Raw genomic sequence first — 26,236 nt, forward strand, 5'->3', positions numbered from 1 at the left:
GTCTACGTAGGTTAAAAGTTTTACGATTCATCGCGTCTATTCAAACCGTGGAGCTGCAATGTCCCAGCTAAATTGAAGATTTATGTGTGACATTGTGAACAGTGGTGACGAAATGTTTGCGGACTTGAGGTTTTGCTTTCTTGTCAGGTTTTCAGTGTCAAAGAAGTCAGGAAGGACGTGCTTATGGCAATCTTGGCGATGATAATGATAGTCTGGGTGATTTTCAACAATCCACTGAGCACCATAACAAACACCTTTGTATTGCCAAAGAACTGGGTGAGAGGGGTGGAGAAGGGTGTGCTTATGGAAATCTTGGCTGTACTGTAGGAGTCTAGTTGATCTTAAAGAAGCCATTGAGTACCACACCCACCATCTTCGAATTGCCAAAGAACTGAGGCAGAGAGGTGGAGAAGGACGTGCTTATTGCGATCTTCGGCAATGTCTACGAACGTGTGGGCCATTTTAAACGAGCAACATTCTAGCATTACAAAAGAACTTGGGCAGAAAGGTGAGGAGGGACGTGCTTCTGGCAATCTTAACAATGCTTGTGATAGGCTGGGTGACTTTCAACAAGAAGTCGAATACGACAAGCTACATCTTAGCACTGCTAAAGGAATTCGATAAAGATTCGGGAAAGGACGTGCTTAGGGCAATCTTGGCAATGCCTACTAGAGTCGGGAGATTTTCAACGAGCCATTGAATACCACAACAAACGTATTAACATTACCAAAGAACTGGGACAGAGAGATGAAGGAGGAGCTGCATGTTATTCCCTCTGATGCGATTTTGAGTTTTTGGGTGTTCCTTGAAGCTCTTGATTGTTATCGATCTAGTCTAAAACTTTACGACGAGGTACTGAGCTCTTCTTCAGCACGAAGATGTTTGGAAAATAACCTTTCGGAATGCACGTTAAGATGCCTATAAGGTTCTTTGGAGAACTCAAGTAAGTCGTCGCAATACTCATGAAGCTTTGTTTGTTAAGTTGTTGAGTAAGGACGAGCACAGAATTTGAAGGATCTCATGATAATTACGATATGACTTTGAGTTTTCAGCTTGGGAGCCATTTGTACCAAAAGCTATGATCTCTGACATTTTAACTGACATATGCACACAAACAGTTTTTCTGGCACGGGACGGTAACACAATCCATTTATGGGTTCTCAAGGGTACAGATGTATATTATGAAAAACAAAGGATCGAAGATGCCACGTCGTTAATGGAAAAGGTCTTTCAATTGGCGTTCATGATCCTGCGAAGTGCGATCATCAGAGATTCTTCAAATAACTCCTTTTTAAACGCCTTTGAGATTTCAAACGTCGTCTCTTTTTCCAACAGTCCACTATTCTCCGCGCTAAAGGCCACCATTTCGTTCGTTTACAATCCCCAAAAACCTGTTAAATATTTGCGGAGGTTTTAAAGGAGTACAGAAACAAAAAAGGTTTACTGGAAGCGAATTCTGCCTTCATCACTTTAACTGAAATAAATTGTGATCGGAACTCAATAGGAATATTTTTAGCTTTGCATTTAAGAGCATCCTAGAATTTAATCAAACGCTCCTGTGAGTAGCTCATGGATGAATGTTTCCTTTTGCCTCTGTTTTTTGCTTCACGCAAGTCGAGAAATCATTAATAGTTTAGTTATGCATGAGAGAAACCCCCCTATTTAATTGCTTATTATTCAACTTCGTGTTTCACTTTGTGCTGTAGTCGGACACACGGTGAGGTAAGTTGCGCAAACGTTTTTTGATTTAGAAACTCTAACTTTTCAAGTGTTTTAATTATAATTGCTGTGAACTTTTCTCCATAGGCTACCGAGTCACCTGAATCATAGTTTTCTATCTGATCAGCTGAAGTGAAGGTCTGAGGTAGGAATTCGATACATAATAGATGCATTATCTTTGTTGACGCATTTTGAATCCATATGCATTGTCTGTATTTGTTTTCTCGTGGGGAATGAAGTGTTCATATTTTGCCTAACAATTAAAAATGCTGCTGTTGTATGTATTTTTTCTACAACGTTACTCTGTCACACATATTTCATATCGAGAATTGCGAAAGCGACCACTCGATAATACTGAAGCCATTGAGGGTCATTGAACTTCCCGTATCAAATTCAACTTTATAGCAGAGTATTCAATTGTTTCTTAGTCTGTTTATTTCTCAAAGGGACGACTGTCTGTATTTCAAAGGGGAAGGAGGCAAGTTAGGTGATCTTAGTGGAGCTATGTCGTATCCGACTGTTAGCGGTGTTAATGTGTATTTTGCTGATGACGTTACTCGCTGGTGACTGAGAGTTGCTCATTGTCACGATATTAATCCTTTAAAGTAATCAGGTGTGAAAAAGAAAATGTGTGAACGAGAACAGTAAACTGTGATAGACTTCCGCTCTTCTAGGGGTCTTTGTAATATTCGCAAAGTAGTCTGCGAGGAAACTGTCTTTATAGCTCTTCTGAGCAGGGTGGGGTAAGGGAGAGCAAGGAGAACTAGACAGGATGTGTCATGAATTGACATAGCTGAAAGTCATTTGGTGTTTTAAATACCGTATTTATTCGATTAAACGCCGGCCTCGAATTAACTTATCATGATGGGGCGTTTATTCCAATAATAGACTCAAAAAGCAAATGCGGTAATATTCCAGTTTGGGAAAGCCTAAAAAAAAAATGTTTTCCCTGATTGTATGTTTTAAGATCAGTACATTCGAAGCTCAAAGGAATACAATCAAAACACGAGAACAATGTACGGTAGTTGACAGAACAGCTTAATAAAGGTTTGGAGATAACGATGTTGTTCAGTTCGAAGAGAGTATAGTTCGATGCTCTTTCACTAAATCAGAGCAGATGTGCTGATCTTTCACGGAATGAGCGAAAAACCCCTATTTCATTATTTGTAATTCAAATTTTGGTTTCACATTCAGTCGTTTTACAATGCGTGGTAACGTAAGTGGTGCAGAAGTTTCGAAGATTCAGAAACTCAAGCTTTTCCAATGTTTCTAAACGAGCCGTGCAGTAATTGCTGTAAACGTTTCTTCACAGCCTACAGAGTCGTCTGAATCATAGTTTTCTGTTTAGCTCAGGTGAAGGCCTGAGGTAGGTATTCTATATGGTTATTCATAATCTTTGTTGACTCTTTTGTACTCATCGTCTGTATTTTAAATTTGGTCACACTCTTGAAATGTTAATTAGTTAATGCAAAGTAATTGAATAGCTCTCTGATTTGAGCCCTCTGTCGAGACACAAATAAACATATAAACAACGGACGACAGCGAAAGTGCAGAATTGCAGTCACCTTCGCCGGCATCAAGAATGCATATGCAAAACTTTTAGTTAGCCATGTCCACTGAATTTGTGTCTCAAACTTGTTTTGATTAGGGATTAATGTCTCCATGTGCTGTGGAATAATTTGAGTTTCAATGTATTGTGTTTCGGGAGGTGGTGGGGTGGGTGGGTGGTGGTGCAAACTTTCTGCGTGTTCGAAGAAATACGTTGTGACTTCTTTCTTTAATCTCACCTCTTTTTCGTCTTATTGTCCGTGCCGATGTAATTGTTGCGAATCAAGGTAAAAGTAACCTCTATTTCGGTTTTGCGTTTGAAAACGACCAGCTTAGTTGAGTAACTCTTACTTGTGGCTTTTATGCAAGTCACGTACGCAACCGTGACATTCAAAACATGGCCTTTGTGCCTAAGACTAAATACAATTTTTTTGACGGCTCTAATGGAAACTTTCATCGTTCTCTAAAAGAACGTTGATTCACGTGTACTGTGGTCATACTTTCGTATGGTCACGAGGCACATCAATGTTTTAAATAGTAAGGGGACCCACTATCGCCTGACCTATTTTTACTATTGTACAAATCAGCGCTCTCGAATTGTTTCCTTTGTCCACGCTCTTGGGAGGTAAATTAAAATTTTTGTAATGGAAAATAAATGAAACGGGATTTGTTGACTTTAAGCAAGTTCAAGACAGTCATGTTTATAAATGGTGTCCGGTAGTGAGGTTTGGAAAAAGAATAATATGGATAAAGATTCGATAATGTAAACAAAAATAATACGAATATTTGCTTTCTTTTCATTTTGTTGATGACGCGTCTTCGCTCGACTGGCTCGTTGGCAAAAACTGCCTTACTTTTCTCATGAAAAGAAACTGCTAAGCTCCCAGACGCAAGTAGAGAAATCATCAATAGTTTAGTTATGCATGAGGGGAACCCCCTATTTAATTACTCATTATTCAACTTTCTGTTTTACTTTGTGCTGTGGTCGGACACACAGTAGGGTAAGTTGCGCAAACGTTTTTCGATTTAGAAACTCCAACTTTTCGAGTGTTTTAATTATAATTGCTGTGAACTTTTTTCCATAGGCTACCGAGTCACCTGAATCATAGTTTTCTATCTGATCAGCTGAAGTGAAGGTCTGAGGTAGGAATTCGATACATAATAGATGCATTATCTTTGTTGACGCATTTTGAATCCATATGCATTGTCTGTATTTGTTTTCTCGTGGGGAATGAAGTGTTCATATTTTGCCTAACAATTAAAAATGCTGCTGTTGTAGGTATTTTTTCTACAACGTTACTCTGTCACACATATTTCATATCCAGAAATTGCGAAAGCGACCACTCGATAATACTGAAGCCATTGAGGGTCATTGAACTTCCCGTATCAAAATCACCTTTATAGCAGAGTATTCAATTGTTTCTTAGTGTGTTTATTTCTCAAAGGGGCGACTGTCTGTATTTCAAAGGGGAAGGAGGCAAGTTAGGCAATCTTAGTGGAGCTATGTCCTTTATTCGACTTTTAGCGGTGTTAATGTGTATTTTTGTTCATGACGTTACTCACTAGTGACTGAGAATTGCTCATTGTCACGATATATCCTTGAAAGTAATAAAGTGTGAGAAAGAAAAGTCTGAAAGAAAACAGTAAACTGTGATAGACTTTCGCTGTTGTAGGGGATTCGGTGATATTTGTAAAATGGCCAGGCTAGAAGCTGTCTTTATAGATCTTCTGAACAGGGGTGGACGGAAGAGAGTGAAATAGCTTTCACTGTCAGTCGTCTGGTATTTAAATACTTTGACAATAAGGGTGTATTCCTAACAAAGGTTGAAAAATTGACTAAAAATACCAACAAGTGCAAAGGAAGTAATCAAGCAAGTAACATAAAGGCGACCTTTTTCCCTTTGTCTTACACTACTGATCACGTGTAGAAACCAGATTATTATTATGAGGTTACGAGCCAGATGCGCTGATCTTTCATGGAGTGAGGGAAAAAGCCCTATTTCATTATTCAAGTTTTGGTTTCGCTTTCAGTCATTTGGCATTTACATAAATTGAAAATGAGGGTGCATTCGTAATTTCAGATGAAAGACTGACTAAACATACCAACAAGTGCAAAGAAACTAATGAAGCAACTAACATACAGGCGACTTATCTCCCTTACTGCCTACACTGTTGATCACTTGTGCAAGTCAGGTTAATGTTATGAGATCACAAGCCATATCAGCACACTGATCTCGTATGTATGGAATGAGGGAAACTCCCTCTTTGATTATTATTTTTGGTAAATCAACTTTCGATTTCACATTTAGTAGTTTCGCAATGCTCGTAAGGTTGGCTGCGCAGAAGTTTTGTCTTTTTAGAAACTCAGACTTCTCCAATCTCGTGTAGTAATTGCTGTAAACATTTCCCCATTGGCTACCGAGTCATCTGAAGGATAGTTTTCTGTCTGATCAGCTGAGGTGAAGGTCTGGGGTTGGTATTTGATATATGACATATGTTTAATCTTTGTTGACGCATTTTGAATCCATATGTATTGTTTGTATTTAGATCTGGCCGTTTTTGGTGGGGTATGAACTGTTCATATTTAAATGCTTTAATTATGCAATGAAAAGAAACTGCTAAGCTCTCATATTTGAAAACTCTGTGGAGATATAAACTTAAGCATAAACAACGTGCTTCACGAAAGTCGAGAAATCATTATTAGTCCAGTTATGCATGAAATGAAGGGAACCCCCCTCCCGATTTAATTTGTTATTTAACTTCCTGTTTCACTTTCTGTTGTGTCCCAACACACGGTAAGGTAAGGTGCGCAGACGTTCTTCAATTCAGAAACTCCAGCTGTTGAAATATTTCATATTTAATTGCTGTAAACTTTTCTCCACAGGCTACCGAGTCATCTGAAGGATAGTTTTCTGTCTGATCAGCTGAGGTGAAGGTCCGGGGTTGGTATTTGATATACGACATATGTTTAATCTTTGTTGACGCATTTTGAATCCATATGTATTGTTTGTATTTAGATCTGGCCGTTTTTGGTGGGGTATGAACTATTCATATTTAAATGCTTTAATTATGCAATGAAAAGAAACTGCTAAGCTCTCATACTTGAAAACTCTGTGGAGATATAAACTTAAGCATAAACAACGTGCTTCACGAAAGTCGAGAAATCATTTGTAGTCCAGTTATGCATGAAATGAAGGGAACCCCCCTCCCGATTTAATTTGTTATTTAACTTCCTGTTTCACTTTCTGTTGTGTCCCAACACACGGTAAGGTAAGGTGCGCAGACGTTCTTCAATTCAGAAACTCCAACTTTTGAAATATTTCAAATTTAACTGCTGTAAACTTTTCTCCATAGGCTACAGAGCCATCTGAATCATAGTTTTCTGTCTGATCAGCTGAGGTGAAGGTCTGAGGTAAGCATTCGATGCGGGACATATGTTTAAACTTTGACGAATTTTAAATCCATATGTGCTGTCTGTATTTTAGATCTGGTTTCTCGTAGAGAATGGACCGTTCAAATTTTGCTTAATAGCGAAACATGCTGCTGTTGTATACATTTTTTTCCTACAACGTTACTCAGTCATATGAATTTAATGTTTAGAAACTGCGAAAGCAACCACTCGATATCACTGAAGTTCATTGAAGGTCATTCAACTTCCCATATCAACTCAACTTTATATCCGAATATTCAACTGTTTCTTAGTTTAGTCAATTCTCAAAGGGCGACTCTCTGTACTTCAAAGGGAAAGGACGCAAGTAAGGTGACCTTAGTATACTTCATACCCAGATATTGCGAAAGCGACCACTCGAGTTTTGGTTTTGTCCCGTCATAAATTGTCACACAAGTTTGTCGGGGCATTTTATCCCAAGGGGGTATGTCGTGTATTCTACTTTAAGCGGTTTTAATTAATGTGAATTTTGTTGATGACGTTACTCGCTGGTGACTGAGAATTACTTATTGTCACGATATATTCCGAAAAGTAATCAAGTATGAAAAACAAAGAACCTGAAAGAAAACAGTAAACTGTGATAGACTTTCGCTGTTGTAGGAGTTTCTGTGATATTCACAAAATAGCCTGCGAGGAAGCTGTCTTTACAGCTCTTCTGAGCAGGGCGGGGAAAGAAGAACAAGGGAAACCAGACAGGATGTGTCAATTATGACATACATGTAGCTGATAGTCATTTGGTGTTTATATACTTGCGCCATAAAGTTGTATTCGAAATCAAAGATGAAAACTAACCAAAAATACCAAGTAATCAAGTAATTAACATACAGGCGACTCTTCGAATCCTTTCTCTGACACACTAGCTATTGATCACGTGTACAAGCCAGATTAATATTATGAGGTCACGAGCCAGATGCGCTGATCTTTCATGGAATGAGGGAAATACCCTATAGTTGATTATTTGTAATTCAACTTTTGGTTTCGCTTTCAGTCATTTTCTATACACAGTAAGGGTCTAGTCGATTCAGGAACTCAGACTTTTCCAATGTTTCTCAACGACTCGTGTAGTAATAATTTGGTGTAATCTGTTCTCCATAGCCTAACAAGTCATCTGAGACCATCTGAATCATAGTTTTCTGTCTGATCAGCTGAGGTGAAGGTCTGAGCTGAGGTACGTATTCGATACATAATAGATGCATAATCTTTGTTGACGCATTTTCGATCCATATGTATTGTTTGTATTTTAGATCTGGTTTCTTTTGGGGGAATGAAGTATTCAACTTTTGCTTAATATTTAAAAATGCTGCTGTTGTATGTGTTTTTTCTCAACGTGACTCAGTCATATTTATAAAATATCCAGAAATTGCAACACTGATCACTTGATATCACTGAAGTTTATTGGAGGTCATTCAACTTCCCGTATCAAACGCTCTTTCCGGCCTCATCTTTATACCCGAATATTCAATTGTTTCGTATTCATTTCTCAAAAGGCGACTGTCTGTATTTCAAAGGGGAAGGAGACAAGTTGGGTGATCTTAGTGGAGCTATGTCGTATCCGACTTTTAGCGGTGTTAATGTGTATTTTGTTGATGACGTTACTCGCTGGTGACTGGTAGTCACGATATTAATCCATTAAAGTAATCAAGTGTGAAAAAGAAAATGTGTGAACGAGAACAGTAAACTGCGATAGACTTCCGCTGTTCTAGGGGTTTTTGTGATATTCGCGAAGTAGTCTGCGAGGAAACTGTCTTTACAGCTCTTCTGAGCAGGGTGGGGTAAGGGAGAGCAAGGAGAACTAGACAGGATGTGTCACGAATTGACATAGCTGAAAGTCATTTGGTGTTTTAAATACCGTATTTATTCGATTAAACTCCGGCCTCGAATTAACTTATCATGAACAAAAAGCAAATGCGGTAATATTCCAGTTTGAGAAAGCCTAAAAAATTTATTTTCCTTGATTGTATGTTTTAAGATCAGTACATTCGAAGTTCAAAGGAATATAATCAAAACACGAGAACAATATACGGTAGTCGACAGAATAGATTAATAAAGGTTTGGAGATAACAATGTTTTTCAGTTCAAAGAGAGTATAGTTCGATGCTCTTTCACTAAGTCAGAGCCAGATGTGCTGATCTTTCATGGCATGAGAGAAAAACCCCTATTTCATTATTTGTAATTCAAATTTTGGTTTCACATTCAGTCGTTTTACAATGCATGGTAACGTAAGTCGTGCAGAAGTTTCGAAGATTCAGAAACTCAAGCTTGATTAATGTTTCTAAACGAGCCGCGCAGTAATTGCTGTAAACGTTTCTCCACAGCCTACAGAGTCATCTGAATCATAGTTTTCTGTTTAGCTCAGGTGAAGGCCTGAGGTAGGTATTCTATATGGTTATTCATAATCTTTGTTGGCTCTTTTGTTCACATCGTCTGTAGTTTAAATTTGGTCGCCGTCTGGAAATGTTATTAGTTAATGCAAAGTAATTGCTTAGCTCTCTGATTTGAGCCCTCTGTCGAGATAAAACATATCAACAACGGACGACAGCGAAAGTGCAGAATTGCAGTCACCTTCGCCGGCATCAAGAATGCATATGCAAAACTTTTAGTCAGCCATGTTCACTGAATATGTGTCTCAAACTTGTTTTGATTAGGGATTGATGTCTCCATGTGCCGTGGAATAATTTGAGTTTCAATGTATTGTGTTCCGGGAGGTGGTGGGGTGGGTGGGTGGTGGTGCAAACTTTCTGCGTGTTCGAAGAAATACGTTGTGACTTCTTTCTTTAATCTCACCTCTTTTTCGTCTTATTGTCCGTGCCGATGTAATTGTTGCGAATCAAGGTAAAAGTAACCTCTATTTCGGTTTTGCGTTTGAAAACGACCAGCTTAGTTAAGTAACTCTTACTTGTGACTTTTATGCAAGTCACGCAACCGTGACATTCAAAACATGGCCTTTTTGCCTGAGACTAAATACAATTTTTTGACGGCTGTAACGGAAACTATCATCGTTCTCTAAAAGAACGTTGATTCACGTGTACTATGGTCATACTTTCATACGGTCACGAGGCACATCAATGTTTCAAATAGTAAGGGGGACCCCCTATCGCCTGACCTATTTTTCTATTGTACAGATCAGCGCTCTCGAATTGTTTCCCTTGTCCACGCTCTTGGGAGGTAAATTAAAATTTTTGTAATGGGAAATAAATGAAACGGGATTTGTTGACTTTAAGCAAGTTCAAGACAGTCATGCTTATAAATGGTGTTCGGTGTTGAGGTTTGGAAAAAGAATAATATGGATAAAGATTCGATAATGTAAACAAAAATAATACGAATATTTGCTTTCTTTTCATTTTGTTGATGACGCGTCTTCGCTCGACTGGCTCGTTGGCAAAAACTGCCTTACTTTTCTCATGAAAAGAAACTGCTAAGCTCCCAGACGCAAGTAGAGAAATCATCAATAGTTTAGTTATGCATGAGGGGAACCCCCTATTTAATTACTCATTATTCAACTTTCTGTTTTACTTTGTGCTGTGGTCGGACACACAGTAGGGTAAGTTGCGCAAACGTTTTTCGATTTAGAAACTCCAACTTTTCGAGTGTTTTAATTATAATTGCTGTGAACTTTTCTCCATAGGCTACCGAGTCATCTGAATCATAGTTTTCTATCTGATCAGCTGAAGTGAAGGTCTGAGGTAGGAATTCGATACATAATAGATGCATTATCTTTGTTGACGCATTTTGAACCATATGCATTGTCTGTATTTGTTTTCTCGTGGGGAATGAAGTGTTCATATTTTGCCTAATAATTAAAAATGCTGCTGTTGTATGTATTTTTTCTACAACGTTACTCTGTCACACATATTTCATATCCAGAAATTGCGAAAGCGACCACTCGATAATACTGAAGCCATTGAGGGTCATTGAACTTCCCGTATCAAATTCAACTTTATAGTAGAGTATTCAATTGTTTCTTAGTGTGTTTATTTCTCAAAGGGGCGACTGTCTGTATTTCAAAGGGGAAGGAGGCAAGTTAGGCAATCTTAGTGGAGCTATGTCCTTTATTCGACTTTTAGCGGTGTTTATGTGTATGTTTGTTGATGACGTTACTCACTAGTGACTGAGAATTACTCATTGTCACGATATATCCTTAAAAGTAATAAAGTCTGAAAAAAAAAGTCTGAAAGAAAACAGTAAACTGCGATAGACTTTCGCTGTTGTAGGGGATTCGCTGATATTTGTAAAATGGCCAGGCTAGAAGCTGTCTTTACAGATCTTCTGAACAGGGGTGGAGGTAGGCTCGATTTCCGCCGCTTTGTCGAGTCTGGTCTACGTTCCTCCCCGGGGGGGGGGGGGGGGGAGCGCGGGCTCTTTTCCCGAACAGCGGCTGGTAATCGAGCCCAGGGTGGAGGGAAGGGAGTAAAATAGCTTTCATTGTCAGTCGTCTGGTGTTTAAATACTTTGATAGTAAGGGTGTATTCCTACCCAAGGTTGAAAAATTGACTAAAAATACCAACAAGTGCAAAGGAAGTAATCAAGCAAGTAACATAAAGGCGACCTTTTCCCCTTTGTCTTACACGTGTAGAAACCAGATTATTATTGTGAGGTCACGAGCCAGATGCGCTGATCTTTCATGAAGTGAGGAAAAAAACCCCTATTTCATTATTTGTAATTCAAATTTTGGTTTCGCTTTCAGTCATTGGGCATTTACATAATTTGAAAATGAGGGTACATTCGTAATTTCAGATGAAAGACTGACTAAAAATACCAACAAGTGCAAAGAAACTAATGAAGCAACTAACATACAGGCGACTTATCTCCCTTACTGCCTACACTGTTGATCACTTGTGCAAGTCAGGTTAATGTTATGAGATCACAAGCCATATCAGCACACTGATCTCGTATGTATGGAATGAGGGAAACCCCCTATTTGATTATTATTTTTGGTAAATCAACTTTCGATTTCACATTTAGTAGTTTCGCAATGCTCGTAAGGTTGGCTGCGCAGAAGTTTTGTCTTTTTAGAAACTCAGACTTTTCCAATCTCGTGTAGCAATTGCTGTAAACATTTCTCCACTGGCTACCGAGTAATCTGAATCGTAGTTTTCTGTCTGATCAGCTAAGGTGAAGGTCGATACGACATATGTTTAATCTTTGTTGACGCATTTTGAATCCATATGTATTATTTGTATTTTAGATCTGGCCGTTTTTGGTGGGGTATGAACTATTCATATTTAAATGCTTTAATTATGTAATGAAAAGAAACTGCTAAGCTCTCATACTTGAAAACTCTGTGGAGATATAAACTTAAGCATAAACAACGTGCTTCACGTAAGTCGAGAAATCATTATTAGTCCAGTTATGCATGAAATGAAGGGAACCCCCCTCCCAATTTAATTTGTTATTTAACTTCCTGTTTCACTTTCTGTTGTGTCCCACACACCGTAAGGTAAGGTGCGCAGATGTTCTTCGATTCAGAAACTCCAACTGTTGAAATATTTCAAATTTAATTGCTGTAAACTTTTCTCCATAGGCTACAGAGCCATCTGAATCATAGTTTTCTGTCTGATCAGCTTAGCTGAAGGTTTGTGGTAAGCATTCAACACGCGACATATGATTAAACTTTGTACTGTCTGTATTTTAGATCTGGTTTCTCGTGGGGAATGAACTGTTCAAATTTTGCTTAATAGTGAAAAATGCTGCTGTTGTATACATTTTTTTTCTTACAACGTTACTCAGTCATATGAATTTAATGTCCACAAATTGCGAAAGTAACCACTTGATATCACTGAAGTTCATTGAAGGTCATTCAACTTCCCACATCAACTCAACATTATATCCAAATATTCAACTGTTTCTTAGTTTAGTTAATTCTCAAAGGGCAACTGTCTGTATTTCTAAGGGGAAGGAGGGAAGTTAGGCGATCTTAGTGGAGCTATGTCGTGTATTCGACTTTTAGTGGTGTTTATGTGTATTTTGTTGACCACGTTACTCGCTGGTGACTGAGAATTGCTCATTGGCACGATATATCCTGAAATGTAATCAAGTGTGAAAAGCAAAGAGCCTGAAAGAAAACAGTAAACTGTGATAGAATTTCGTTGTTGTAGAAGTTTCTGTCATATTCACGAAGAAGCTTGCAAGGAAGCTGTCTTTACAGCTCTGCTGAGCAGGGTGGAGAAAGTAGTACAAGGGGAACCAGACAGGATGTGTCAAGGATTGACATACGTGTAGCTGATAGTCATTTGGTGTTTATATACTTGCACACTAGAGTTGTATTCGTAATCAAAGATGAAAAACTAACCAAAAACACCAAGTGATCAAGTAATCAACATTCAGGGGACTTATCGAATCCTTTCTCTTACACTAGCTATTGATCACGTGTACAAGCCAGAATAATATTATGAGGTCACGAGCCAGATGCGCTGAACTTTCATGGAATGAGGGAAACTTCCCTATTTGATTATTTGTAATTCAACTTTTGGTTTCGCTTTCCGTGCGTCATTTTCTATCATACACGGTGAGGGGCCTAGTCGACTCAGAAACTCAGCCTTTTCCAATGTTTCTCAACGACTCGTGTAGTAATTGCTGTAATCTGTTCTCCATAGGCTAGCAAGTCATCTGAGACCATCTGGATCATAGTTTTCTGTCTGATCAGCTGAGGTGAAGGTCTGAGCTGAGGTACGTATTCGATACATAATAGATGCATAATCTTTGTCGACGCACTTTGAATCCATATGCATTGTCTGTAGTTTAGATCTGTTTTCTTGTGGGCAATGAAATATTAAATGCTGCTGTTGTGTGTGTTTTTTTTTCTCAACGTTGCTCTGTCATATGTATAAAATATCCGGAAATTGCGACACTGATCACTTGATATCATTGAAGTCTATTGAAGGTCATTGAACTTCCCGTATCAAACATGCTTTCCGGCCTCAACTTGATACCCAAATATTCAATCGTTTCGTATTCATTTTTTAAAGGGCAAGGAGGCAAGTTAGGTGATCTTACTGGAGCTATGTCGTATCCGACTTTTAGCGGTGTTAATGTGTATTTTGTTGATGACGTTACTTACTGGTGACTGAGAATTGAAAATTGTCACGATATTAATCCCTTAAAGTAATCAAGTGTGAAAAAGAAAATGTGTGAACGTGAACAGTAAACTGTGATAGACTTCCGCTGTTGTAAGGGTTTTTGTGATATTCGTGAAGTAGTCTGCGAGGAAACTGTCTTTACAGCTCTTCTGAGCAGGGTGGGGTAAGGGAGAGCAAGGAGAACTAGACAGCATGTGTCACGCATTGACATAGCTTATAGTCATTTGGTGTTTAAATACTTGCACAATAAAGTTGTATTCGTAATCAAAGATGAGAAACTAACAAAAAATACCAAGTAATCAAGTGATTAACATACAGGCGACCTTCCGAATCCCCTCTCTAACACTATTGATCACGTTTACAATCGAGATTAATATTATGAGGTCACGAACCAGATGGGCTGATCTTTCATGGAATGAGGGAGAAATCCCTATTTGATTATTTGTACTTCAACTTTTGGTTTCACATTCAGTCGTTTTACAATGCATGGTAACGTACTTTTGCAGAAGTTTCGAAGATTCAGAAACTCAAGCTTTTCCAATGTTTCTTATCGACCCATGTAGTAATTGCTGTAAACTTTTCTCCATAGGCTACCGAGTCATCTGAATCATAGTTTTCTGTTTGGCCCAGGTGAAGACCTGAGGTAGGGGTTCTATATGATTATTCATAATCTTCGTTGACTCTTGTACTCATCGTCTGTATTTTAAATTTGGTCGCATTCTTGAAATGTTAATTAGTTAATGCAAAGTAATTGCTTAGCTCTGATTTGAACCTTCTGTTGAGATAAAACATGTAAACAACGGACAATAGCGAGAGTACAGAATTGCAGTCTCCTTCGCCGGCATCAAGAATGCATATGCAAAACAAAACTTTTAGTCGGCCATGTTCACTGAATTGCGTAACAAACTTGTTTTGATTAGGGATTAATATCTTCATGTGCTGTGGAATAATTTGAGTTTCAATGTATTATGTTCCGGGTGGTGACAGGGTGGGTTGGTGGTGGTGCAAACTTTTCAGCGTGCCCGAAAAAATACGTTTTGACTTCTTTCTTTAATCTCACCTCTTTTTCGCCTTATTGTCCGTGCCGATGTAATTGTTATGAATCAAGGTAAAAGTATCTTCTATTTCGGTTTTGCGTCTCAAAACGACCAGCTTAGTTCAGTAACTCTTCCTTGTGACTTTTATGCAAGTCACGCAACCGTGACATTCAAAACTTGGCCTTTGTGCCAAAGACTAAATAGAATTTTTTGACGCCTCTAATGGAAACGTTCATCGTTCTCTTAGAGAACGTTGACTCATGTCTACTATGGTCATACTTTCGTATGGTCACGAGGGACATCAATGTTTTTCATAATAAGGGTGACCCCTATCGCCTGACCTATTTTTACTTTTGTACAAATCAGCGCTCTCGAATTGTTTCCTTTGTCCACGCTCTTGGGAAGTAAATTAACATTTTTGTAATTGACTAAGTCTCGCGGGCTGCCGTCATGGAAGTTAAATGAAACGGAATTGGTTGACTTAAAGCAAGTTCTAGACAGTCATGTTCATAGAGTCTTTAGAGGTGTTTGGTAGTGAGGTTTAGAAAAAAATGAAGGTAGAAATGTGAACAAAAATATATTTTTCTTCTATATTTCAGTCATGGCAGAAAATCAAGTCAAATCGCGTGAAGCAAGAGTGGATTTTGATGAAGACGTTTTAGAAGGTGAGAAGGAAAAAACTCCAGGAAAAACTTCGCAAGAAATGAAATGTTTGACCTCTGTTTCAATGCTCGGCTAGTTTAAAAATATCAAATACTGCAAAGGAAACTACGTGGTTTTAAAATAGTCGTGGAACTTGAAGCGCGATGTTATTGATAGTGTCTACACTGTAGACTGTGGAAATCTAATGTCATTTGCTATAACTTAATTGATAAGCCGAAATAACTAATTTATCAGGCTTGGATGGCCTTAATACCTGGGAACAGTGAAACAACGAAATATATGCTTAAGATGAAATGATGCGAAACAAGACAAAAGACACATCCGAGACCTTATTTTTTAGAACTTTTTAGAACCATTATTTTGTTGTCTCACTTTTGCAGTGTTATTTGTTATTAATTGTCATTAATCTTTATTCTGTTTTAAATCATTGTTTATTAGTTAGGAAATTGAGCCTTTTTTTAATTGAGTATCAAAAATCAAAGTAATCACTCTAGCCAGTCACTGACAGGACACAGAGAATCCGGTAAACCAATCAAAACTTGAAACACCTGCAGTTGAAGCGAAGTGCAGGAAAACGTGTGCGAGGGAATAAGAAAAAGTTTCGAGTTTATTTTTAAGTCAATCGTGTAGTGCAGTGATGCAAAACCAACTAATTTTTGACACTAAAGTAAGAACCGCTTTAAATAGTTTTTGAATAAAAATGTGAAGTTTTTTTTCCCGACGTATTACCACTCATAGCGCAAAGCCCAGCTCCACGCCCAGGCCCCTCCGATGAAGTTGATTATGATGATGCTACTCTCAAAGGTGAGAAAAATAACTGCCAATAAGTTTCTTATCTATACATTATTATATGGCTGTGTCTCACAAGGACTGGGAACTACCGAATTCAAGAATTTGATTGGTCGAAATAGATATTGACCGCGGTCTTGATTTTCCCATCTAGACCGGCATGTAGACCGGTTTCATTTTGCGTTGAAAAAGTAGCAAACTAAAATACAAAAATGTTCACCGTTTTCTATTATTTTCTTCTCAATCATTTATGGAAGTGCCAAAAAGCCTGATGACAAAAAAAAAAAAAAAAAAAAAAAAAAAAAAAAAAAAAAAATAGTTAAGAGGACGAGCAAATTTCGGCAGGTTTAAATTAAGCTCATCGCCTTTCGCAAGCAAAATGTCAGCAAACCAGTTACATAAACGAATTAAAGTTTTCCTCTTTGCCATACAATAAACATCTTATTAAGCGAGCTAAGTCGGTCTGTATGGGAGAATCTTGACCTCGGTCGTGTGCACTCACGACCTCGGTCAAGATTCCCCCATACAGACCTCCTGCTCTGTTAATAAGAGCTAAATATTAATTTTACACCAAATCGAACCTGTTTGGTTAGTTTTTAGCCTGGCCGACGCGCCCAGCCCCGCGGTCAGCAGACGGGTCGCCGAAGGAAACTCTGGGGTAACAAAAAAAAAAAAAACTTTTTTATTGGCTATTGATGAAATCAAACGAGCTGGCCATATTGCCGAAGTGTACCGAAAAGGTACGATTAAGCATTAACTGTACCTTAATTCGACCAAAAAGCTGACCATCTGACAATATTATGTCAGTGACTTGATATTTTGTTTATTTTTTCTTTCAAAAAAGAATACATCATTACCCGCCTGGTTTAGATGCATAGCTTCTCCAAGTATCAAAGAACTGTTCGCTTTCACTTATTTTTTCTTCCAGTTATAGGGTAACAAGCAGGGGTAGCCTAAAGGGCCTCTTGATTACTTTCAGAATGACATTAAGTTTTCAAAAACTGATAACTACTGCAATGCAAAGTCAAAACCACAGACCGAAAAGAAAGACCTGAGAAAGTTTTGAATGCCATTTGATTCAGACGTGGTTTTCAGATGAAGAGAAGGCAACTGCAATTCAGTCTAACTATAAATCTATTAATACATAATTTTAGCTGCTCATAGCTGTGTTACTTTGTAAGAAAATAAGGAACGTAGTTAGTTAGGCCATTACGCACCTGGTGGAACAAAGGGCGCTTACAATGCTGCGCCAGCGGACTCTGTTCGCGGCTGTTCTTTTGCCGTATTCCAGGTGATGTTGGCTTCTTTGAGCTCCTCTTCGACTGACTTCCTCCAGGTTTTCACTGGTCTTCCTACCTTCCTTTTACCCTGGGGATTCCATTCTAGGGCCAGGTTGTGTGAGATGTTGGTTTCCTCGATGTTTGGCCAATCCAATTCCATCTGCGCCCGGCGATCTCTACTGGAATACAGTCTTGCTCTGTTCTTGCCCAAAGTTCCCTGTTGCTGATTTTCTCTGGCCAGTATATCTTAAGGATCCTTCTCAGACATTGATTAGTGAAGATTTGCAGCTTCTTTGATATGGATCTTGTGACTCTCAAGGTCTCGGAACCATGTAGAAGAACTGACTTCACATTGGTAGTAAAGATTCGAAGTTTGGATTTTGTGGATATTGATGTTGAGTTCCACATTGGGCTTAGGGTATTAAAGGCCTGCCTGGCTTTGCCTATCCTGCTTTTTACATCTTCATCCGCTCCTCCGTCTGATGTGGCGATAGTCCCAAAATACGTAAAGCTCTGAACGTCCTCCAGTTCCTCATCTTTCAGCTTGATCTTCTCCCGCTGGCTCTCATGACTTTGGTCTTTTCTTGGCTGATCACCAGGCCCGTTTTCTCTGTACCCAGTGCCGGATGGACACTCTTGGTTTGCATATGTTGCAGTTTCTGGGATAAATGACATTTGTCATCTGCACAGTCCAGGTCATGGAGTTGAGTCGCAAGTGTCCGTTGTATACCTGTTTTACACTGACTCTCTACCTCTCCAATAATCCAGTCGACGACCGTTATGGAGATCATTGGTGAGAGCAAGCAGCCTTGACAGAACCCTGTGTTCATCTCAAATGGCTCTGATAGTTTCCCGTTGTGAACGACTTGACAGGCCGAGGCTTCATATAGCTCCTGAATCAACTTAATAAACTTTTGTCGAACTCCATAGTGACCCATGAGTTGCCAGATGACGTTCCTGTCAATTCTGTCGAAAGCTTTTTCGAAGTCGTTAAAGTTCTTGTATAGCGGAGTCTGCCATTCTGTAGATTGTTTGATGATTATCCTCAAGGATGCAATATGTACAAAAGCAAACAATTGTCAAATACTTGTGAAATGTTCGTGGCTAGTCTGACGCAGCGTTTTGTCTCGGCCAAGAGACTCTTCAGAGACCTTTAGAATTCATTAGCAAACTCGTTGAGCATCACACTCAAAGTCCCGTTCGCAAATTCTTGATGTTGATAGTCTGGCCCTCTATCGCAGAAGGATTCCCAACCGTATGTTCACGAATTAAATTTTTACAAAAGCAAACAATTGTCAAATACTTATGAAATGTTCGTGGCTAGTCTGACCTGGCGTTTTGTCTCGGCCAAGAAACTCTTTAAAGACCTTTAGAATTCATAGGCAAACTCATTGAGCATCACGCCCAAAGTCCCGTTTGCAAATTCTTGATGTTGACAGTCTGGCCCTCTATCATAGAAGGATTCCCAACCGTACGTTCACAAATTAAATTTATACAAAAGCAAACAATCGTCAAATACTTGTGAAATGTTGGTGGCTAGTCTGACGCGGATGCAATATGATCGGTGAAAAATTTGTCTTTCCTAAACCCTGCCTGCTCACACCGCAGCTTGTGATCTAGGGCATGTTTTAGCCTAGCTAGGATAATGCGGAAGAAAACCGCACTGAGAATTGAGAGGAGCATGATTCCCCTCCAGTTCTTGCAGAGCCCAAGATCCCCTCTTTTGGGCAGCCCGACAAGGTAACCATTCTTCCATTCTGATAGAACCTTCTCCATTTCCCAGATCTGGAGGAAAAGCGGATATAAGATGGGTTTTGCAGTTTTTGGGTCTACTTTAAGAACTTCAAGGGGGATGCCATCTGAACCTGGCGCTTTCCCATTTTTCCCATTTGTTGTGTGGTCTACTTGTAAGATCCCGGTGTGCCCCAAGTTTCACTTTAAGGGTCTCTAGCAGGAGATGGTGGTCAGAAGCAACACCCGTCCCGCTTTTAACTCTCGAATCCATAAGGCTTCTCCTCCACTTTCTGCCAATTGCAATACAGTCAATTTGGTTGGATGATGTACCATCAGGAGAGATCCATGTGGCTTTATGGATGGCTTTGTGGGGGAAACACTGCCACTAATGACGAGATCGTTGAAAGCAAATAGGTTGGCAAACCGTTTTCCATTATCATTTATGCAGCCTAATCCATGACGCCTCATGATCCTCTCTCTGCCAGTGTTAACCGAGTCAATTTCGGCTTTAAGATTCCTAATGAGAGTTTTGATGTCACGTTGAGGCGTGTGATCTAAACCACCTTGGAGACTTTCATAGAATTCTTGTTTTATCTCATCAGTAGTATCATTGGTTGGAGCATAGCAGTTTATGAGGGTGACCTTTCTGCCCTTAGAGTTGAATCGTGCAGTGATGATCCTCGGTGAACATGGACCCACTGAGGCTTTTGCTGCTGACTTGCTCATTCTCATGTCTAGGATACACCAACCTGCTCTCCTGTTGCTAGTGTTATGCAGTCAGATCCATTCAACGTGCTTTCGCAGATTTCCAACACTGCAATGTCATAGCGGCGCATTTCGTTTGCCACTTGTGCGGCAAAATTCAGAAATCACGGAACTCTTACTTGCCTCATCCGGGGTACTGACATTCCAGGTCCCAATCCTTGTTGTAGCCCTCATCGTGAGAAGAGGTTTCGGCCATGTGGCTCCCGGCAGGGTTTCACCAGATGGTCTCATATAGCTCTCGGAAGAGATCTCTTCACGAGTTCGGCTGGTCATACTCAGTATTGTCTCCATTTCTGTAATCGTTTGTATTCACTGGTGGGTGATTGGCCCAGTCAGCTTCACCAGGGTCACCATTAGCCAGCACGTTTCAGGGTTGATCCAAGCAGGCCTTCATGGCTACCGTAGCGGCTCACGAAGATTAACCTCCAACCATACATCGTCCAGCTGCCTAGCAATCCCTACTTTGCCTGTTTCCACCTCCTACGACGTGGACGTTGAGGTTGGACTTTAGGAGGCAAAAATAAGAGTAAAGGAAAACGTAAACATAAGGGAAACAAATTATTCAATGTACTGTACAAAATATGTTACTAATGATACATACATCGTCCAGCTGCCTAGCAATCCCTACTTTGCCTGTTTCCACCTCCTACGACGTGGACGTTGAGGTTGGACTTTAGGAGGCAAAAATATGAGTAAAGGAAAACGTAAACATAAGGGAAACAAATTATTCAATGTACTGTACAAAATATGTTACTAATGAAATCAGTTTTGCTCTTTCAGCGATAGCAGAGGTGTACAGCAACAGGGCAACAGCTTATTACCGTCTCGGTAAGATCTTGATCCTGTCATTTTTAAATTTATCCACCAATCAAAAATAAATGTTGCTTTCTTTGCGTTCAGCAGATGATATTGGTAAAGTAACTTTCCGGGGACAACTATCAGCTCATAGAAATAAACGAGAAATAGACAAAACAGAAATCAACACTGGAGATATAAACTATTTTACTTCATCTAAAAAATGAAATAGAAATTTGCATTTCATGAGCTACTACTCTGAACGGGCACTATCGACTGATATTCACCCATGGTTATACTATCACCTAATAGTGCCCGCGTAAGATCATATTGCGTGATCCGAAGCATCGCTCCAGTTTTACTCTTTCTCAGCAATAAACCTGATTAAAACACTTACAGTTTTATTTTGTAATGTCCGGTGTTCGTTCCCATCACCCGATGATTCGAATTCTCCATTACACGTTCTTGAATGTTTAAGACCGAGTTTTACCAGAGGACCAGGCAGGGGTGATACATGCCATCTCTCCTTTTTGGATGAAACTTTGCCAGATTGAAGGTACTACCCAACAACTCTAAAAGACAAAGTGGGCCGGCTTGGTGATTTTTCCCTTAGGAGTTAGACCACCCCCCCCCGGTTTTTTGCCCAAAATCCAAAAAATGTCACTAAAATAAGCATCAAATTTAAACACCGCTCCTGCTTACAGAATACATTGAATTTTATTGGTATTTCACACAAATAAAGATTGGACCTATCTTAGTTCACACTAGGAGTTTCAAGTCATTTGAAGTGACAGGTGCCAATCAACGAATGTTATTTCCTACCCATGTCACGCAACATTTAGCTATATGGCAAATTAGCTCAAATTCTGACTCAAATATTGCTTAAGTCCAACTTTCTAAATCAAAACTAATTTCATCACAGTTTAGAGTCACCCTTGGCCTGATGAAATCAAGAATAACATTTTTGGCATCTGTTAGTTTTTGGTAACAAAACCTGTTCAAACAACATGACAAGAGGCTAGTTTTAACAAAGAAACAAGGGCGAAATCTAAAACTATTAGATATTATAGAATCAGTTTATCAAAGTTTTTCCATGTAAATGTCATCAACAAAGTCTTTGAATATTATTTAGGGCAGTGGAAGCTCAATGAATGCAAAACTCTTTGCAATACCCCTTAACCCTCGGATGTACAAGGGGGGGGGGGGGTTGGGGGTTGAATGCCATTCCCCAACAAGGTATTTTCAAAATCTTTAAGACGGTTTACTCTAAGGGGCTGAAACTTTCAGTAGGTGTTCATTCATCCTTCACGAATATTTTGATATGTCAATTGTTTGTTCATTATTTTTGTTTCCATAGCAACCCCTAGTTTCATGTAGGTTTGGCCAAAAATCAACTTTTTTGACCTAATTCTGTATTTTTTTCCCAGTTCTCTTCATCAGATTCCAGAAATTCACTAATATGTACATTTCATAAGCACTTTGGCTTGATTTTGTATCAATTTCCGTTATTTCTTGACTTTTTAACAAACAAGTAAAATCCAAGATGGCGGATCCACGATGGCGGGTCAAATGACGTCATTTGACATTATGACATCACAGCCATTGAATATGGTATCATTTTTTTAGAACAAGCTCAGGGCTATCTAATCAATGTAAGTTTAGTGCGCTGTGAGTTAACAGAACAAAAACCAGAGGGGGTTCCTTCCATTTCCCCTTTATACCACAGTGGGGGTACGAGTTAGCTTGAACGCCCAAGGGTTAAATAACAGAGCAAAACACCTAAATTCTATTCGTACAATCTAAATATGGGAATGAACGGCCGTGATGTTTGAATTCTAGAACATTGACTAGTTAGATGAGAGTTTTTCTCGGCATATCTTGCTTTTTAGATTACTCTTGAAACCCTGCTCAATCATCACAGGTCAAATACTTGATCTTGCAATCGATTAATGTCAACTCTTACTTTACACTCGGCATACAAACTCATCAATCCTGAGAAGTATTCTTTGCTGAAATTATTGTTGGCTCTCATTCCGAGTTCAAAAAACCCTTGAAATTTTCATTTTGCTGCAGCAGGCATGCAAGTAAATCTTGGTAAACACGTACAGTTGTATATAATACTTGAACTGTAAGATTGAGCTTTAGCTAGCTTTTATGAAAATGCGTTTTCTTCTGAAAGTTCCTATACTGAATTGACCGCAGATAAAGGTTATACCTGAAAGATGTTAGCACAAAACATTGTAAATAATCGCATGTCTGCGAGTAAGAAGATGTGTGAAAAAAATTGCAATTCTGAGGAAAAATTGAGCCTTAAGAAGATCTAGTAGCTGAAATTATCTAAAACCTAGGGTCCAAGCGAGCACATATGACAACATACACGGCACCGGTGCCTTAGGTTTAGCAAGGTTTGGCCCGTTTGAACTTTTTAAATTTTTCTAGGCACTCAAGAAGCTTGATTGGCTCTTGGCCATCGTTTTCCTTTCTGCTCAGTAACCTCCTGTGTATATCCGTAGCTCCATAGCCCTGTGAAATAACTGATTTGTTTTTTTCTGGTCACAAGACTGTATTACATATACTACATGGTGGATGATAAAGTAGCTGGCAAGTAGTACTGTCTTCGTACTGCAAACCTGGTCAAGATCTCTTCTGCTTCATCTTGAGACAGACTCAGATCAGCCTGGTGTATAGTTAGTCGGCCACTTCTGTACATTACAGACAACATGCTGAAGTACTGGGCTATTTGGTCTGCAGCAAGCTACTCTTCTTTGCTGGACATTTTCCTGCCACTCCTGTCTTGCACAGTCTCATCTTACTGCACTCATTCACTACACTTTCGTCCTGTCCCCTCACCTTCCAAGAATGTTCTTTTCGGATGTGTGTTCACTTTGTCAGAAAAGCGGGCTCCTCTTCTTGATGTTTTCAGACCCATCCCTTTGAGATTTCTCATGTGGATCATGCATGCAGGACACCTGTCATATATGAACTGAGTTAAATGACCTTGCTCTCCACGAGTTCTCGCAGCTCAGTGGATAGAGCGCTCGCCCGGTGTTCGGGAGGTCATGGGTTCGATTCCTGTCGGGGACTCAGAATCTTTCTTTGTCCCACGCTCGTGTCATGTTGATTAATTCACCTTCAACAACAATAAATATAACTAAATATGATATAAAATAATAATAATAGCAACAACAAACTATTAATTATCACTTGGTGATATTATTTGCTGCTGATCAAGGTCTTTGGTTCTTGTTCCCATGCTTTCAAAATTATATGCACAACGTTTATCTTTATACTAATTAAGATTTACTTGCCTTCCTGATGCAGCAAAGTAAAAAAAAAATCATAGATGTTTTTTAGCTCAATTCGCATGAAATGAATATTCATTGGGTGAGCTCAAGAGTTAATATATGAGGGTAAACAATAATGTCAGCAAAGAATACTTCTCAGGATTGATGAGTTTGTATGCCGAGTGTAAAGTAAGAGTTGACAATAATCAAGTGCCGCAACATCAAGCATGTGACCCTCCCGTGATGATCGAGCAGGGTTTCAAAGGTAATCTAAAAAGTGAGATTTGCCCAGAAAAACTCACATCTAACTAGTCAATGTTTTAGAATTTAAATATCATGGCCCTTTATTCCCATATTTAGATTGTACAAATAGAATTGAGGTGTTTTGCACTGTTATTTTAACCCTCGGATGTACAAGCTAACTAGCACCCCCACCGTGGTAGAAGGGGGAAATGGATGGAACCCTCTTGGATTTACGCTCTGTTTAGGCACAGCGAAATAAATATACATTGATTAGATAGCCCTGAGCTTGTTCTACAAAATGATACCATATTTGTCGGTTAAGACGTCTTATGATGCCAAATGATGTCATTTGACCCGTCATCTTGGATCCGCCATCTTGGATTTTACTTTTTTCTTGAAAAGTCAAGAAAACGGAAATTGATACAAAATCAAGCCAAAGTGCTTATGAAATGTACATATTGGTGAATTTCTGGAATTTGATGAATAAAACTGGGAAAAAATACAGAATTAGGTCAAAAAAGTTGATTTTTGGCCAAACCTACATGAAACTAGGGGTTGCTATGGAAACAAAAAATAATGGACACACAATTGACATATCAAAATATTCGTGAAGGATGAATGAACACCTACTGAAAGTTTCAGCCCCTTAGAGTAAACCGTCTTGAAAATTTTGAAAATACCTTGTTGGGAAATGGCATTCAACCCCCGCCCCCCTTGTACATCCGAGGGTTAAGGGGTATTGCAAAGAGTTTTGCATTCATTGAGCTTCCACTGCCCTAAATAATATTCAAAGACTTTGTTAATGACATTAACATAGAAAAACTTTGATAAACCGATTCTATAATATCTAATAGTTTTAGATTTCGCCCTTGTCTCTTTGTTAAAACTAGCCTCTTGTCATGTTGTTTATACGGGTTTTGTTACCAAAAAATAACAGATGCCAAAAATGTTATTCTTGATTTCATCAGGCCAAGGGTGACTCTAAACTGTGATGAAATTAGTTTTGATTTAGAAAGTTGGCCTTAAGCAATATTTGAGTCAGAATTTGAGCTAATTTGCCATATAGCTAAATGTTGCGTGACATGGGTAGGAAATAACATTCCTTGATTGGCACCTGTCACTTCAAATGACTTGAAACTCCTAGTGTGAACTAAGATAGGTCCAATCTTTATTTGTGTGAAATACCAATAAAATTCAATGTATTCTGTAAGCAGGAGCGGTGTTTAAATTTGATGCTTATTTTAGTGACATTTTTTGGATTTTGGGCAAAAAACCAGGGGGGGGGGGGGGTGGTCTAACTCCTAAGGGAAAAATCACCAAGCCGGCCCACTTTGTCTTTTAGAGTTGTTGGGTAGTACCTTCAATCTGGCAAAGTTTCATCCAAAAAGGAGAGATGGCATGTATCACCCCTGCCTGGTCCTCTGGTAAACTCGGTCTTAAGTTATCAGAGGTCAACTATAGTTCGACGATCAAAACAGATCTCTTCCATGCCCCTAGATTGAGTCTAAACATTGAAAGAAAACATGCTCTTTTATACCTCTGGAACCTCGTGAGCTTTTATTGCATGTACTTATTCGCCACTTCTTCTTCTATTGTGCATGAAATGTTTTTCTCAATTCTATAAATCAGGGAATTTTCACGAGGCCCTAAATGATGCAACTGCCGCCATCAAGTTGGAGCAGACTTCGATTAAAGCTATAAAAACAGGTAAAATCCTTGACTCGACTGATTTATAAACATGAAGCCGACAGCTATCGAACAGAAGTCTTCAAATACAAATGACATTAATCTCTTTTTAATGATATTCCCCCGCACGAGCCTCCATTACAAGCTAGTTCCAGTCCAATACCAAATT

At 39.1% G+C, this 26,236-nt stretch overlaps 1 protein-coding gene across 1 annotated transcript in view; it reads left to right on the plus strand.

Moving 5' to 3' along the window:
- The first annotated feature begins 1,460 nt into the window (after window positions 1-1,460).
- Window positions 1,461-26,236, plus strand: part of LOC145484701 (uncharacterized) — a 63,592-nt gene continuing 38,816 nt past the window's right edge. The window contains exons 1-14 of the mRNA XM_081463312.1: window positions 1,461-3,085; window positions 4,353-4,410; window positions 6,152-6,209; window positions 6,622-7,883; window positions 9,031-9,084; window positions 9,838-10,398; window positions 11,289-11,827; window positions 12,237-12,294; window positions 13,309-13,381; window positions 14,381-14,434; window positions 15,428-15,493; window positions 16,230-16,295; window positions 20,840-20,887; window positions 26,011-26,088. Coding sequence (XP_081319438.1) covers window positions 15,430-15,493; window positions 16,230-16,295; window positions 20,840-20,887; window positions 26,011-26,088 — 256 coding nt within the window. The 5' untranslated portion in view covers window positions 1,461-3,085; window positions 4,353-4,410; window positions 6,152-6,209; ... (6 more) ...; window positions 14,381-14,434; window positions 15,428-15,429. The remainder of the gene's footprint in view (window positions 3,086-4,352; window positions 4,411-6,151; window positions 6,210-6,621; window positions 7,884-9,030; window positions 9,085-9,837; window positions 10,399-11,288; window positions 11,828-12,236; window positions 12,295-13,308; window positions 13,382-14,380; window positions 14,435-15,427; window positions 15,494-16,229; window positions 16,296-20,839; window positions 20,888-26,010; window positions 26,089-26,236) is intronic.

Source organism: Orbicella franksi, chromosome 4 (assembly GCF_964199315.1).
Source record: "Orbicella franksi chromosome 4, jaOrbFran1.1, whole genome shotgun sequence".
In the NCBI taxonomy this organism is placed as follows: Eukaryota; Metazoa; Cnidaria; class Anthozoa; order Scleractinia; family Merulinidae; genus Orbicella; species Orbicella franksi.